A 17,946-nucleotide genomic window follows, 5' to 3' on the forward strand; every position below is an offset into this window, starting at 1 on the left:
GAGGGTTGCATTGACAATCCAACACAATGGGCAGCACATTGAACACATTTTATAAGTGGTCAGAAACTTGTAAATAACTCATGAAAGAATAAAGTTACATTGAAAGCAAGCACACCATTGTTTTTCTTGTGACATTACCAATAAGTTTGATGTGTCACATGGCCCTCTTCCTATTGAAAAAACAAAAGTTGTATCCAAGATGGGAGTTGCTTAAATTGTCAGCCTCAAAGCTGACATGATAATTTGTTATCTGCTGATTTAATGGTTATTTCACTTTTGGCATTGCTACATGTCATCAGATGTAACTGACATACCAATGTCTCTGGCAGACACATCACTCCTTGTCTCTTGTGAATGCCCACTCAACATGATGTACCTTTCATTTATTTTTATTTTATTTTATAAATTTAAGCCTTAATTAACCCCTCTTAAGTTGTCATTAATGGAAAAATTAGCTTTCTGCTATAAATATCTGTATTAATGGGAATTAACTGTTTAACAAATTATTTAACTAACTGTTTAGGGCGAAAAATGGCAATCAATCTGGGAAAATACAAACCAAATATACTGTTACATGGACAAACGATATATCTGCTCATTACTGTATAAAAGACTTTGGTAAATGTACTTTTTCTTGGCTAACTGTATTCATAATGTCAAATAGCGAGGTGGTTGTTCAAGCGCTTTGGTTGAATGATGTAGAGAGTTAAGTCATGTTTGAACTAAACTCTTAATTAAACTGTGTCCAACTTTCCTTATAGTGGAATATAATCTGGGGATAAGGAATAATTTTACATCTTTTTTGGGTCATTGTCAAAAAGCTTTAATCAAACTTGTTTTATGTTTTATGTCTCATCCACCTAAGTTGAAATTGTGGCTCTATAACCGTTTAGGCAGGGGCTTGGTCCTGTGATCCGACTATAACTTGAAAAAAAAAACAGCAAGTGTGTGCACACACAAATAAAGTGACAAATCAAATAATCCATATCTGTTGAGCTTCCTATATAGAGGTGTCCTAGGGGCTGCAGAGAAAGATTGTGGTTTGTGAAGCAGTTATTAGTTCTGGCTGTGTTTTCTAAACCCAGCCATCCACCCCAGCCTCCAACATAAACGTGGCGACACCTGTGACATCTACAGATTCTTTATACTTGAATTTCTGCACATCATTTGGGAACTTAATTGTGTAGGTTTTCTTTTTTTCATAATGATTAAAATTCGCCATGGGAAGATGATTTTGCTCTGACATGCATGTTAAGAAAGACACTAAATCACTAAATGGTTCAGTTTTACTATCAAGTTTTAATCCATCCAGTTAATTCAAAGGCATTATGGGTTAAAGAAATAACACATTCATTTGTTTCACTTTCCTTTAAGCTCTATTTCTCCGTCTTTCCTGTCTGTGCATTTCCTGCTTACCAGTAGGTGGAGCTTGTCTCCTTTGGCTTGAGAGAGCGTGAGAAGGAGGGAGAGAAGGAGATGATTAAAGAGAGAAGAAAGACAGCAAAAGGAGAGGCAGAGAGAGAGAGAGAGAGAGAGAGAGAGAGAGAGAGAGAGAGAGAGAGGGAGGGAGGGAGGGAGGGAGAGAAATGGGGAGGGAGGGAGTAGAGAGCAAGCGTCAGCACTCCATGTGTTAAAAGGGCAGATGGTAACCGCGGGTAACTGAGGAGCAAACCACTCTGCTGGCCACAGAGCAAGAGATCAGCGGAGAGAGGGAGATAGAGGGAGGGAGGAGAGTGAACACATGCAGCGCAGCAGAGGAGAGGAGCATCTGAGAGGAAGCTGCACGCTTGCTCTGACAGAAAGAGAAAGAGAGGGAGGAGAAGACTGAGTACTTCTTCTCCACACTAACAAGGAGGCAGAGAGCAAAAAGAGGGGCAAAGACAGAGACAGAGGAGATGCTGAGATAGTAACAGGAGGGGGAAAAAGTATCCCTCCCAGCCACTTACAGAGATACAGAGACAAAGAGGGAGGGAAAACAAAAGGGGCTAGAGAGATTGTGGAGTGAGGAGAACGGACGGGAGATAGTTAAAGGAACTGCAAGACTGATCAATAAGCGGCTGAGATTTCGGGAAGAAATTTAGACTCAGCGAGAAAAAGAGAGAGAGAGAGAGAGCGAGAGAGGGAGTCAATGACAGGAAAGATTGATTAATGAAAGATTTGAGCAAAACATCTGGAGAGAAGGAGACTTAAAGAGAAATATTTAAGAGGAGACAGGGGCATCTAGCGGAAGGCAAATTTAGAAAAGAAAGGGAGAAGAATTAAAAAAACATTTAGAGAAGGACAGGAGGATAAGAGTGGAAAGAAAGGGGAGCAGAGGGTGAAATATTTAAGAAGAGACAGAAGCTGAGGGGAAATGAGCAGGAGAACGCAGAGTTAAAGAGTCACTGGCAAAAACTTAGAGAAGAGAGAGAATAAATCAGAGCAGCAGAGGGAAGGGAAACTGCGCTCATCCTTTCTTTTTTTTATTTCCTCTGTCCCTCCTCTTCTTGATAAAACCTAGGAGGGGAGATGAAGTGAGGAGAGAGTTGAGTAGTACAACATCAGAAGAAGGAGAAGAAGGAGTTTTCAAGGGTTTTTTGGCAAAGTCCAGATAGATCAAGAGAGTTATAGATAGATATTTAACTGCATGAAAGAGAAGTATATCCAATGGCGTGCTACTACATTGTGATCAGTTCCACCCACCTGCGTGACGGACAGCTGAGGAGCATCAAGGGGGTGTTCAGAGGACCAATAGGAACCAATGGCCAAAGAAACACGGTAAGACCAAACAGTTACTTCTTTTATAGATGCAGAGTTTGCAGAAAAGAAGGGAAAAAGGTCACATAAGTGTAACTGTGTTTGACGTCCAGACTATTGGAGTCTTTCTGGTATTTGAACTCGAGGCTTTTTGGTGGCGGGAGGTTAGTTAGATTCTGTCTACATTTAATTGGCATAAATCCAGTTTAATCCAGAGTTCAGATGTGTAGCTATTAGTGTTTTAACTTTCCTGCAACAAACACGTCCAGGAAATCATTACCTCTAAATTATCATTAGTTAAACCACTCCCACTCACTTGATTGTCAGCTCCTTAATCATAGTGTTTGTAGAGTTAATTAATTGCCACTTCCATTAGGTTAATTGACTCGGTATTGGAGGCAGAAAGATCCAGATGGGGGTGGGGAGGCTGGTGCGGGTCCCCGTCTGTTGCACTAAGAGCTTCTCTGGCTCAGAGTCCGTGCTTAAACATGCCCAGGATTAGATTTTTTTTCCCTTTTAACCTTTCAAGTGTTTACTGATTGAGTTCAGTTAAAAAGTCAGGTAGGTGTTCTCTCTTTACATTTGCATTTATCCTTAGTTTGACACGCCACTTCAGCGCTTTTACAACAGCACTCTGTTTCAAACACATGCACTTGGATCATTTTCACGCAGTTTTCTGCACATCTTGTAGTGTAAATTTCACCTTTATCTTCTTATCACAAGCCTCCTTATGTTAATGAAGTGGGGAGAATCTAAAAATAAAGTCAGATAACATTTAGAGACAAATTAAAACCCCCTCGCTGCATTTTATTAAAACCTGAATGAAAATTAGTTATTCAGAACGACTGTGGTGTCATGAAACTGTGTGGGATGCTTCGACCCGACCAGATGAGTCACACGCGTCTTGACTTTTTTTTTGGTTCTCTTAACTCAGACTAAACCTTGTACTTCATTCGTACTGACTGTTGCAGGCAAACATAATTACTGAGAGTCCTTGTAGAGATGCACCAAAGATTCCAACAGGCTTCAAAGAGACACATCACATGAGACGTCAAGAGGTTGTGTAAGGGCAGAACTACAGTAAGCTCATTAGGCATAAAACACTTGCTGCAAGGTTTAGAAGAAATAAAATTAGTCTGTCATTTTAAATCAATCAAAAGTTTCACGCTTAACCCTGGCATGGCAAAACATGGCTGATTTTATGTTCTATCAGCAAAAGCGCTGATGGGAGCTGTGCATTGGCCATTACAAATCAATTAAATGCCAGCGTTCTGCTGATAAAGAAGTCATTTTAAATCTCTACTCCATCTCTATCATGTGATAGGACTGTTAGATCATATTTCACCTGTGTCAATACTTTTAATAACAGCCATTGATCATAAATGACGATGGCTTGTCATGGTGAAATGATAGGGTTATAAGTCTTCAGGAGAGCCCGGCTGGACAACAGAAAATCAACAATGCATTTGACTTAGCGTGCAATTAACTAGAGAGCACAACAGAGCCCACAGCAGCGGTGGAGCACTGTGCAGCCAAAGCACTGTGGATTGTGTTATTGTGTTTTTAATAAAAAAGCAACAATGCACAGCCTAAGTTGTTAAAATTAAAGTGGATTTAAGTCCATGCACACTGCACCAGCATGTAATGAAGCATTAATATTAAAGCCCTTAATTAAATTTTTGTACCATCGCCTCCAAACACCCCCCCAACCACCCTTTTTTGTGTGTGTTTACGCTCTATATTAACTAGAGTGATATAAAGAAGTGATTTCTTATCAAACACTTTTATCAGCAATGCTATATCTTCCAAATTTCCTAAAAACAGAGTGAGGAAAAAACAACAGGAAAAACAAAGCCTGCGTGTTTATCTTTTGGGGATTTCTGCTTGCTGAATCTGTCAGTGTTTCTTAAGAACTCGACAAGTTATTTCTTAGTGTCCTAAAAAAACTGCGACTGTGTCTTGTGATTTCACCCTGCTGTGACTGAGGTCTGGTTAGGCTAGAAAAAGATCACAGGTTTTCAAAGTAAGGGGATTTTTGATGATACGGTGACGATAATAAACACTTGACTGACTTCAAGGATAATTATGGTCATGGTTAGGAGATACTAATGTTGTTTTTTAGGTCTGAATAGTGAGTGAAAGTGGAAAATCAATGACTGCAATATAGTATTACTCTTAAGAATACTTGTTCATTGGCTTGCTGGATCTCTGTGGGTTCACTGGATAGGCTCATCCAGGAAATTGGCCAGGAAACAGAGGAACAGAACAAAGGAAGAGAGAAATGTTATCTCTGTTAAATGCTGCGTATGTGTTGTTGTTAATTAAGTATCGTCTGAACCTTGACTCACTGTTGATGTTCGGTGAAATCCAACAAAAAGATCATCCAGCAAACATGACGTTTAGTTTGTTGTTTGTGGTCTCTCCGTGCTGTCTTTATCTCCAGTTTCCCCTCATAATCCAATCATTTGCGCTATTGCAGCCACTCCTCCCTGCGCCTGGGCTCTTCCTGTTTGAAAGTGAGTTCTTCCTCCTCACTATTTCTAAGTTGTTGCCCATAAGGGCTCGTCATAGTTTTATGGTTCCCCTTCTAATATTGTAGTGTCTTTATCTTACAATATATAGTAGAGTAAAAGACAAATAATACATTAAACGAATTAAGCAACTAACCTTTGCTTAACCTCTTACTACTCATTAAAAAATAGCTGCTGTGACTTTAGTCCCTATTAACCTGGATGACTGAGAACCTTCACAGACCCAGAACCTTCCCTATTAACCTCTTTACGTCCAGGGGGTCTCTGGTGATCCATCTAAGGTTAGGGTTAGGTTTGGGTTTTATTTCTGGCTCATGCTAAATAGACCAATTTTTAGGAACTTCAAATTAAGTCTCAAACAGATTGACATCAAAGTTTGTCTGCTGTTTTTTTCATTTGGATCCTCCATGCAGACAAAAACTCTGGGCTCTAAACCCATAGTCTGGCAGCACAGTTTATAGAAATAGGATGTTTATTTTAAAAATATTACTACACTGTACTGAGAAGCAGTTTGAAATCTGGATATATCTATCTTAAAAATAAACAGATACTGTGCAGGTTATCGAAGTGGCATAAGTCATGTGATGGAGAAATATATTCTGTTTCCTTTGAATGTTATTTTCCTAACTTTTGGTTCTATATTGGTGTACTTCTTTCAGTCCACTAACTATTAAAGAAACTAACTTTCACTTCAGTTGTCATACTATCTCTTAATCAGTAATGCAGGAGTTCTGTTTGAGCTGTGCATTTTTGGTGAAATGTGTTGAATATTTGGATAGAACAGGACAAAGGATGAAATGTACTACAGTTGAACATACACTGTAATATCTGTTCACAGTGGGGAGATGGGGGGGCATGCCTGGTCTGAAAAAATGCTTAGCTGGGTGGTATGTGCCACATGAATGTCAGGACTAAGGGTTTCCCAGGAGAAGATTGTGTTGTAATGAGATGATCAATTTTATTCACTTCAGCTGTCAGCGGTTTTAATGTTTAATCATGTTGAAATGAAGTTCATATATTTATTTATATATATATATTCTTATATATATATTGTTAAGTTATCTTCTTGACAGGGCCTATTTCCAACTCTTTTCTAACTAACTTCATCACTGAAGCCACATTTCTCATTAAAGACTGTCATAAAAAGCAAAGAAAAAAAGATGATCACTTACTTCTAACACATTAATTATTGTGCTTCATTAAATAGATGACAAACTAATGAAGCTGTTATAGCACCTTCAACAAGTTAGAGCTTTCAGACTTGTTAAATGATATCCAACTAAGAAAACATAAGGTAAACTTTCCACTGCTAACAGAGTACCATAAATAAAATGTTCTTTAATTACCATATCCAACTTCTTAATAGCAATGAACTGGTCTGCATTGGTGCATCATATCTTTATTCTCTTCCCCCTCCTGCCCCCCCCCCCCCTCTTTCTTAAATAGATAACTATCATATCTGATATCATATCTCACAGTACAATAATATTGAATGGGTTGCATTGTTGTATTTTGTCATGTTTCTCAGGTCTTTGTCTGAATTTCTACGAACATTATTGCTAAGGATTGTCTTATTGCATTGGAGTCACACTGGGTTAAATATGTACACTTGGATTTTAAGGGGTATTTATTATTTTCTTCTTTTTTTTGGGTTGTATGGAAGCCCCAAACGCAATTTCATTGTTCTTGACAATGACAATAAATAAATAAATACTAAATACTAATACCCACACAAGCAAACGGTGGCATTTCAGAGGCACGTATTCAACTCTGTTCGTCACGTAATCCAGGAATAGAAAGCTATATCAAGAGTTTTAATTGGCAAACAACCACACATGACTATCACCAGTCACCTTGGATCCTCATATACCCAAGCTAATTTTATCCTCAAGTTCTTTAGCACAGCCAGGTCTGATGAAATTGCATGAAATGATGAGGTTTTAAAAATTCAAATAACATGGCCTGTGCACAGAAAATGAGAGCGATATGTTTGCGCCAGCACAAAAGAATTGCATGAGAGAGACATGGGCAGAAATAGGCAGCAGAGTCTGACGCCAAAATAGTGTTGGGATCAGTAGGATGGATGACTTTCCTTCAACTCAAATGACTCAACTTGACTCCTCGTTTAGCAAACAATATTTTTAGCATTTTTTTTGTAAAGCATGATCAAAAAGTTACCTTAAACAGTTTGAATTACTCAACATAACCTTTTCTCAGTGTTGGTCATATCAATTACATTACATTACAGTACAGTTATCCAGTTATCACCCATCTTTGGACACAATCTGATGACAGCTACACACCTGTAAAGTTTTAAGAGTGCATTTTGCATGGCTGAGTTGCTACTGTGGTGAAGACATCTGTCCACAGGCAGACAGACACATATTAGCATCTGCTAAAATGCCCAGTAGAGTAGGTGTCCTCACGTCTGGTGGGGAAAAATGGGCATGGCGTGGTAGTGCATTGGTAGTCTTTAGGTGCAACACAGACCTTTGTAAACCCACATATAGATGTTGTAGCTGTGTACTGTCACCAGAGAGAAGTGTCAGAAATATATCAAACAAGCAGCGATGTTGTCTACTTTATGTTTGTGCAGTTGTTGATCCGTCAGCTTAAAGAGAAGATGGAGGCCATAAAGAATGTTTTGTAGAGATGTGAGTGCTTCTCAGAGGGTTTTTTGATCTTTGATGTTTTTTTGTGCTTCTTCCTCTTAATGTTAAACTCTGTGGTCGTTTTTATTTCTGTTCAAGCCAACTTTTCAACTAAGCAGCATGCTAGTGTTATTGCCACTGGGCAACTACAAAGACACCATGGCAACATGCGAGTGTGTTTCCGTAGCTTCTGTATAGGTTTAATTTACATAGTGTATCTCCTTGCGTTGCCAGAGAGCTACAGAGATGTAGGAGCATACATCTTGAATGAGAGTACAGATCAAGACTTATCTCCCATTGTTTAAAAAAAGTTTGAATCCAGCCCTACAATGGCTTCCTTCTTTTGCCTTGCCACACCTCTTTCTTGAGAACTGGCTAGCGAGTAACATTTTGGATAAAGGTTGAGATGAGAGGATCTGTCCAGTAAATATTAGCATATATTAGCATGTTAGCATAGCTTAGGAGCGAAACAGCTAGCCTAGCTCTGTACCTCCAGGCTGACTATACCATGTTTTTATTTTATCCATGCTACATTACCAGCATGCATTTTTATCCACCCCGATCAGCAACTTCTTTTTGAAATGTTTTATTATTTTTTGGGCATGTTAAGCTTTTATTCATGAGGACAGTAGAGAGAGAAAGACTCCAAAGGATCAACATGTCTGAAATGGTTTAAAGAGCACTCAAATTCAGGACACCATACGGCAAGGTGGAACATGGGTCGCCTGCTGAACAAGGTGAGCTATAGCAGCATCCCTCTCTTCCTGTTTTTTCAATCATTATCGCCAGCAGATGGACTTTCTCAGATGTCATGAAAATGCAAGACTTTAATTTAATTTTTTCCAACCTCTTTCAGGACATCGTGCCCATGCTGGCTCAAAATTGAGGTTCAAAGTTCAATGCTGCGCATGGAAACAGCCGCTATGAAAACAATCTCACTATGAGGTCCATCTGGAGCTTTTAATCACATTTGACCTTTTGGTGAGATTATTTTCTCAAGTCAAACGAGTATTTAAAAATATTTTGAAACTGTGGTAAAATGTTCCAAAGCCCTAAAAAATGATCATAGGCATATCAGGCATCTAACTTTATTGCATAAAAGTACCTTGATTACAGGCATCTATCATGTAAGAAACACCTGAAACTATTATGCAAAATTCAGACCTTGCGTAATGCTTATAATAAAGAGCATTTTAGTCTTATTTCCTCAGATGTTTGACACCTTTGTGTCCGACAGGTGAGCGTTTCCCTGCTGCAGAGAGAAAACACATCTCACACTGCATGCTGATATCACCCACTTCGCTCCTCTTCAAAGGAAAACAAATCACTCTAACACCTTGAATCAAATGTTTTTCTGTACCTTAATTGCTTTAAGGTGCCAAAGATATTTGGGCCTGTCGCCTGTGTTTCGCTCTGTGTTACTATTCATGCTGTCCATGAAGGTCCTAAAGCAACATTTGAAATCATTCAACAGGTGTACATGCATATCGATTTTCTGTCCTTCATCACGCGTGTGTCTGCTTGTGTTTTAAATGTGTGCTTTTGCTGGCATGACAACGACACCACGGTGACATTAATTTATGATTGCCCAGCTGTCGGGGAATTTTTCACACCTTTCCCAATATCAGTGAGGCCGGCGTTATGTTGCTATAGAAACATTGATTCCCGGAAGTTAAGTAACGCTTCTTTTCTGCACCCCACTTGGCAAAAAGGTTGACATGAACTTCCTTTTGAGTCTTTGTTTATTTGTTTTGTCCGAAGTTGCCGCTGAGGATGTGACAGCGTTTTGCCCCGGAGCTCCAGCAGCATAGCTCCTTAACTCTGGACTGTTTTATTTTCTTCATCAGAAGTCTGCATTTAGTGCCGAGTGTTTTCAGTTAAAACCACAGGTGCTGCAGACTATCTTATAAAAGCAATAATGTCCTTGAGCCGCTGGGTTATTGAGCAGTATACTCATTTGGTGCTATCGGCTATTTCACATCAGGCCTAACAACACCCAGGACAATACTACGCCATAACCCACTGCCTCTCAGCTGTTAACGCTTTAAACCTGTGTGTTTTGTGTGTGCGCGCTATAAGATTTGAGCTAATTCTCCAACAACGTGGCTCCACGCTCCATAAATTATCACAGAGGAGGACACTGCGTGCATGATTTGTGCGTGTGTGAGTGTGTGTGTGTGACTGCGTCCGTGCATGTGTGTGTTTAACCGTTCCAAGTTCATCTGGGTTTCAAAGGGTTACATGTGTCTGCGTGTGCAAGCATGATCTGTGTGAGTGCGTTCAGCTGTTGTGACTTGCATGGCATGAGTGTGTGTGATGGAGTGAGTTTGTGTATTCGGTAGTTGTGAGTACATGGTGTGCTTCATTGATGTGTGAAACATCAGCTATGACTGTGGAGCCATCTGCTCCAAAGGGAGAGATAGAGTGCAAGTGTGTGTGTGTGTGTGTGTGTGTGTGTGTGTGTGTGTGTGTGTGTGTGTGTGTGTGAGAGAGAACGTATTTTTGCTCTACATGCATGAGTGGGTTTATGTGACAGTGCAGTGTATGTACAAGTATGTGTGTGCACTACTGACTACTTGCCTGAACCAACAAGTTGCTGCTTTTTTGTGCATGTGGGACATCAAGAAGTTTCCAAGCTGATTCCTGCTCAGCTAAAGTATCTAATAATTATTTCAACTCCTCCTCAGGATGAAACTTTGTTTCTGTCTGCTTCTGTTAAAATTTACATGCCAGCTTTTTTGTTTTGCCTTAGATGCAGTCTGTCGTCTTGAAATTGCATTCCCGTGTAACTAAATTCTTTTCACATTTGGGCTGGATTATGTTCAGAGGCAACAATTAGATTCTTTTTGAATGAATGAATGATGCATCACATGTATGAACTGCATCGCTGCCAGCGGTTTCCATGTGCGCAGTTTTTTCATTTTGATTGAAATCGTTCCAACTGAAGATTTCCCAAGTGCTGACATGTGATATGGTTTTCATACACCTTCGTGTTTACATGCACACACTCATTTGATCTGAACGGTGTATGAGCGATAGGCTGTGCAGAAATTTAAATAAGCAAATTTCACCATTTAACAGAACATTTCACATTGTGAGATTGCAGTCTGTATGAATATAATTTCTCAGACACGTGGCTGGTATTTCAGAAGCAAAAGCAGACTCAGTCAATGCAGGCTTCACAGGTGCTAAAAAAAAGACGCAGACCTTGCATTTCTCAATTTTGAATTACATCTTCTGATTACGACATTGAATTAACTAAAGGAATTTGTCTTATTAAAAAGACACAAGTTGGAAAAAATGAAAAATTGATAAAAATGCAGCTTTGAACCACTAGTTTCTCAAGAGAGAAATAAGCAATTATTAGTGGCTTTTATTGATCAGGTGTGTGTAAAGTAGGAGCGAAATTTTGAGTTTACAGTTTTGCCAAGAATTACATGCTGTAAATTTTTTGATTAAGTAAAAACAGGTGAGTGTTTTGCAATGAAAAACCACTAAAGGGTAGTTATTCTTAGTTAGCGTATTGTCTGTCTTGTTAATGTTGGTTTATAATGGAGCACTGTAACAAAAAAATAATTTCCCCCAGGGATCAATAAAGTATTCTGATTCTGATTCTGATTACACAATGTACTAAAGCACAACAAGTGCACTGTTGCAGAGCAAGTTGTCTTCCTCCTGCTAAAAATAAAATGCAGCGTTTCACACAAAGTGGAAATCCATGCTTGGGGTGCGTAAATGTGCATCTCTTAAGAAGCAGCAACACCTGTGATTGCAGCATCCTTATTGTATAAAGATGATCCAACTTTGATGGTAGTGCACATAGAAAAAACACAAAAAAGTGAAAGAAGTTTCTATTTTCTTCTATTTTCTTAAAACATTTTGTTGTTAGTTTTCCATCTTTTGGTTTTAATATGTTTTAGCTTACAATCCAAGACACTCTGTGACAGATCAACTTTGGAAAGACATGATTTGCAAAGTCCACAAACTTTGAAATGTTCTATGAAATGTTGGTGAATCTAATCTCATCCCCATTAAATCCTTCCCTTCAAATAAAGCTGGAGCCTCTCTACATGTAGCCAACTGCAGAGATTCATGCATATATGGTGTTGTTCCATCCGCACACTGTAATTAAAGTAGGTTCCCACTGAACTATGAATGAATGAAGAGCACAATCTGCAGGAGCATGCTTTGTAGAAAGACAAAGGGAAACATCTGGAGAAATCCACTAAGATTTTAGAGGTAGTGGAAGAGATGTGGGTCTGGAGAGGGGGTCTCTCTGATAGCTGCTAGTTGTGGATCATATTTCTATTTATTGATTATTATAGATCTCAGATTCTGCAAACACTACTATACATTTATCCTTGCGTGCATTTGTACCATTATACTGGACTACAAAGTGGTTGCCACCCAAAGTCCTCCCATCTACCCAGATGACTATTACCAGCTGTTACCCGTTTAATTTAAACACACTGCTGCTCTTATTGTTGCCTGTACTGTCACAGCCATCACCTACACCCCCTAATGTCACTAGTTTGAGCCTCCCCCATCATGGATTAATTTTCATGTCTCTTATTGTTCTCAGCCAAGAATAATTGCTTTTATTTAGTTCTCGTCAGCAAAGGGATAGTATAAAGCAATTCTTGTATACAGTCTTGCTAGAAAGTCCAGTAAGATGACACTTCAGAGTTTTTCACAACACAACTTCTAATTTGCATTTTACTTTTTGTTTTTTTATTAGCACTAGGTGTAGAGAAAAGAAGCTCAATCGACAGTTTTTTAATATCAAAATGTGTGCTAGGGTATGGTCACTCCGGCTCAAAGCAAAATTCAGATGACTTGAAACAGGTCATAGATGAAAAGGATCGGTTCAGTTTCAAGTTTCAGTTTGAAGAGAAGAGAAGTAGTATAGATGTGTTTTGTAGCCCAGGGTTGCTGCACTCCTTCCCCTTGGTTTTGGTTTAAATTTGTTGTATACCGATTACCATGTGTAGACCCACGCACCTGATTGGTGTCTACTTTTGAACCTTATCCCACCCTCCAATTCTTAAGTGCTTCACACTTCTACCTTCCACCATCCCTGATTTGACCGGTGCCCTTTTCCTGTGCCCCAACCACACTCCAGCTTACTGCAGCAGCTGGCTCAGAAAGGCTGCCAATTTGTCATTAGTGGTAGCTGTGATTTAGAGAGAGCAGCCTGCACTGTTTCATTTCTCTGTGTTGCCAGCCTAAGAGGTTGGAGTTACTTGTTTTGTGGTACTTGGGTTAAAATTGAATGTACCTCAAAGGGCTTTCTGATTTGCTTGAAGAGCATGCACTTGCTTGTTTGTGGTTTGGACACTCAAGGCTAGGTTTGTAAAACACAAAAGTGGAAATAATAATTTGCCAACACTTCACGATTTACGTGAAATGTCGGCATTAGAGTGGCTTCCTCAAAAGAGGTGCCTGGCAAAGCTCATGTAGCACGAGGAACATCATGTGTAGGAATAATCAGCGGGGGGCCTGCAGAGCTTGATCTGCCGTCTGCGATGTTTGTGATATATTAATTACACGTGAAAGGCTTATTTTCACATAACTGTTATCAGGGTGAATTTCAGAGAAGAGGATTGCTTCACGTGTCAACCTGTATTGCTGAACTTTATTCTCCGCCTTCATTAAATGCTTCTGCGGAAGACGGCAAGTTCATTCTGCATGACTTGACCCGGTCACATTCCTTTCCATTGACCTTACAGGTTTTTGTGCTGTCAGTGCTTTTAATTTAGCCGATGTGGCCCTTTAAGAAGAAAAACACCCTGAGAGATTAATTTTTCATCTGAAGATGTTCTTAATGAGTTGTGGAGTGCTGAATGTTAAAGTATATATTTATGTAGCATGGCCGTTACTCGATTACCATGGAAACTGAGGTAGCATGTTGGAGGTGAGTGGGCGTCAACGCGACTTGGATGAACCCTGCAAATGTCGTGGGAGGGACGGAGAGAGAGAGATAAAGTGACAGAGGAAATGAAAGCAGATGGAGAAAAGTAAGAAAGAAACGCTGAAATGAGGTAATGTTTGGTTGCTATGAGAAGTTTGCACGTCCTGCTTTTCACTTCTTTCGCTTGTCTCTTCTCATCTTTCAGTCCGTTCCCCTAGTCTGAAAAAACATTTGCACACTCATATTTTTTTGTCTTCACTCGTGTTGTTTTTTCTCTCCCTTTCTTCATGTTTCCTCTCATTTTCTCCTCTTGTTTCAAAAACACTTTTCCTCTGAACTCATGCATAAATCCTTCAGTCATTCTTCAAAATATGCACATGCCCTAAAACTGCAAGTAGCCACCTTAACAGTACTCATTGCTGTAGGACTCCTTGTTGATTTTTAACATTTTGCCCGCATATCATGTGCACAAATTAAAAATTTTACAGAAACTTCAGTAAAAAAGTGACCAAGTCCCAGAGGTGTGGACTCTCCAAGGACAAGTTGTTTATTTGAAGGCAGGCAGAGGCGTGGAAGTAAACAAATTCATAGGACTTACTGGTAAATTTGAAATTCCGCTAATAAACTCAGTCATTGGTGCTACTCCAGAAAGAGTTTCTTCTTTGGGTTGCCCCCCAAAACATTCCAGTGACGGTATGTCGTATGAAGACAAAGATAAAGATGTACTCATGCTTGGTGATCTGTATTGTGTCCAAGCACGTTTGAACCCCAAAGTCCAGTTAGTTTGTGTTACAGCTCCGAAATTCATGGCTGAAAGAAACAAAACGTACCAGATACAACAATGCTGCTGTTCTTCAACAAGCTTTTAATGATGTATAATACTTACAAAGAACAAATGGAAATAGAAAGAGATGGGAACCCTGGGTTAAACTAACCAACGAGGAAGGAAACAACAAACCAGCCATGCTATGGCTTTGGCTTGTCTCAGGACGTGCTGGTAACTCCCAACTCAACGTATACTTAATAAACAAAGCTGTAAAAACAACCAAAGGATAAAGATGTTTTTGAAGAAAATTAGGGAGGAGGCAAGTTGCTCTCCACCATTCTCCACCTTCTCCAGGATTATATTCACACAACCAGTGTTCAGCAACCAATCAGAATAAATAAGAGAAGCGGGGGCATAGTTAGGGTGGACCTGGGCGACTCCCTCAGCTGCATTCATGAAGCTCAGCTGAAAATTGGTGTGTTGATTAAATAGTAGATCTATAAATCACACACAGGTCCAAAAATGGCCCCAATTAAGGCACAAAATCCATAAAATCATGAACCTTAACAACAAGCATCCCTCTATGTGAGTTAAAGAGTAATGAAGATATGGAAACTGGGAGAAAAGGGATAAAGTAAAATATAGGGAGTGACCACTGAAGCAAATTCGAGCCTGGAACATTAATTACAGTGTCTGTGAGGGCCAGTGAGGGAGTGGCGATAGTCGTGTTTGGGTACGAGGCAACCAACCCTAGTGTGAGTACACCTTTAGATTCAAGCACCACTTTAGTTGAATGGGATAGGAATGTACTATTTATGCTACCATTTCTTCCTCCTCTTCTTAACTTGGACTCATCCTTTGCTCTTCCACATTCTCTCTTTTTTCCCTCCCTTGTTTGTAACCTGGCGGCTGGTTTTTCCTCAGCTGCTTCTGCCCTCACCTTTGATGCTTCTCTGCTCTCTCTTGTTTTTCCTGCATGTCTCTGCACTTTGCTTGCTCTCTTCTCTTTCGCTTTACTTTTCTCTTGGTTTTAACAGGGCTTTTTGGGTTTTGTCACCCTCTTATCTGTGTCCTCCCTCCGTCATTTATACTTATGTACTAATCTTACACCCTTTTTTCTCATTTCCTCCTCAACTCTGCTTTTCATTTCTCCACTACATCAATCTCCACCCACTTCTCCCTCATTTTGTTCTTCTTTTACTCCTTTTTCTTTTCTCACTCCTCAGCACTTTTTGTTCTCTTGTTTAAACCCAATCTTTGCAAATTTGCCTTCTGCTCATCTTTTTACTCCTTATATTTACCCATGTTTAAGCTTGTTCTACCTGTTCCTCTCCTCTCCGATGAAGCATTTCCAACCTTGCTTTCAACTGATCTGTTTCTCCTCTCTGCTCACCTTTCATCATAATATGCCGCTTCTCTTATCTGCCTTTTCTCTCTTTCACCTGCTTCCTCTCTGCCTCTCCCATTGTTACCTTTACACTCCTTGTTTTCCTTTCTTCTCTGCCATCCTTTATTTCCCTACCCTCTTCTCCTTCAGATTCTCCTTCTTCCATCACTTCTCCTGCAATCTCTCCTCCATATCCCTTCCTCCTCTCATCATCTTTTCCTGTTTATTCTCCTTTTCTCTCATTTTATTTCCTTTGCTTTTTTTAAAATCCTGCTTTCTATTCATCCTTTCCTGCATTCAGTTCTCCGCCTCCTCTCCTCTCCTCTGCGCTCTTCTCCCTTAGTTTAGTGAGCAGTAAAAACAACGATAAAATAATAATAAAAACAACAACTGTCCCGTGATTATAAACCCATCTCCATCTGGATCGCTCACACCGCCACACAGACTCACGCACACACCGAGCCGAGTAGGAAGTCAAACAGAAGGCCAATAAGACACGCTTGACTGGAGGCGACTCTACAATGTGTGTGTATGAGATGGGGAGAGAGATAGAGCGAGACTGTGTGCGTGAACAGAGAGGGTATTCACTCCTGTCATTGTGTGAACCTCGTGTCCTCGCAGCCGCAGGAAGATGAGATAAATCCTGAAACATTTTTGTCGATACTCAAGGGAACGTTTCAGACTAAAGACACCTGGAGGTCAGGGAGTGATGCCGGGCTAAGTTAGTAAAAACTGATAATCAAGTGGAAATCACTGCAGTGATGTCTGGTTGTACCACTGAAACTGCAAATACATGAGTGAATGAAACATTTAAAGCATTTTAGAAGATCTTTTAACATTTAATTACTGACTTTAAGTATTTATCGTTACAGAAGCGCATGTGTGTGTTAATGTGTCACTAAATGCGCCCAGGGGGTGGGGGTTATTTGGTGGCATCAACCCCAGTTCACATATTTACCATTTTAAAATATAAATGTCCTAATAAATTATGCTTTTTTTTAGTATGTATAACACCCACCAAAGTAAAATGATCTCCAGCTATAACATCAAAGAGATGTGCACATTCATGAATCAATACTATGATTTAATCATGTAGTGAATAGGAATCTGCATAAGGAATACTTGTGCTTTGCTGTCTTAAGCATATTTGGATGTTTAAGCTTTTAGACAATTACTTAAGTAGGATTATTTAGGTAGGATTTTGCTTTGGAGTTTAAACTGGTGTGAAGCTTATTACCTTTCATGGTCGTCAAATTTGTATCTAATGATTTCTACATTTATTTATGATCAAATATTCAGATTTCCTTTGAATTTCCTTCCTTCTTAAATCTTCTTCACATAAAAAATGCACATTCAAACATACATGCATTTATTAATACATGTGTACAAACATGCAGATTTGATTGCAAGCATCATTGTGAACCATACCCTGAAGTCATGCCACAAAACTAAAACATGCACTCAATGGCCTTTTTGTCACGATGACCTACAGAAATTCAAATTAAGCATTGGAATGGGGAAGAAAGGTGATTTAAGCAACTCTGAGTGTGGCACAGTTGTTGGTGCCAGACGGGACAGTCTGCGTATTTCAGAAACTGCTGATCTGATGGGAATTTTCCAAACAACTATCTCTAGGGTTTACAGAGAATGGTGGGAAAAAGAGAAAATATCCAGTGAAAAGCAGTCCTCTGGGTGAAAATGCCTTGTTGATATCAGAGGTGAGAGAAGAATAACCACATTGCTTCAAGCTGATAGGAAAGCAACAGAAACTCAAATAACCACTCATTTGAGCTGAAGTATGCAGAAGAGGCTACAGTTCACACGGGCTCTCCAAAAGTGGACAAGATAAGAGTGGAAGAATGTTGCCTGGTCTAATGAGTTTTGGTTTTTCAGGATTTGGCATAAACAGCATGAAAGCATGGACCCATCCAGCCTCGTATCAACAGTTCAAGCTGCTGCTGGTG

General features: G+C 39.6%; 1 protein-coding gene across 2 annotated transcripts in view; it reads left to right on the forward strand.

The window, feature by feature from the left end:
• The first annotated feature begins 2,646 nt into the window (after positions 1 to 2,646).
• LOC146619656 (uncharacterized) overlaps positions 2,647 to 17,946 on the forward strand; it is an 83,747-nt gene continuing 68,447 nt past the window's right edge. For both annotated transcript variants that reach the window (XM_085369714.1, XM_085369715.1), the window contains exon 1: positions 2,647 to 2,757. In XM_085369714.1, the coding sequence (XP_085225840.1) occupies positions 2,647 to 2,757 (111 nt within the window). The remainder of the gene's footprint in view (positions 2,758 to 17,946) is intronic.

This window comes from Diplotaxodon limnothrissa, linkage group LG13 (assembly GCF_057381915.1).
Source record: "Diplotaxodon limnothrissa isolate DT_005_m linkage group LG13, D_limnothrissa_male_GT1.1, whole genome shotgun sequence".
NCBI lineage: Eukaryota > Metazoa > Chordata > Actinopteri > Cichliformes > Cichlidae > Diplotaxodon > Diplotaxodon limnothrissa.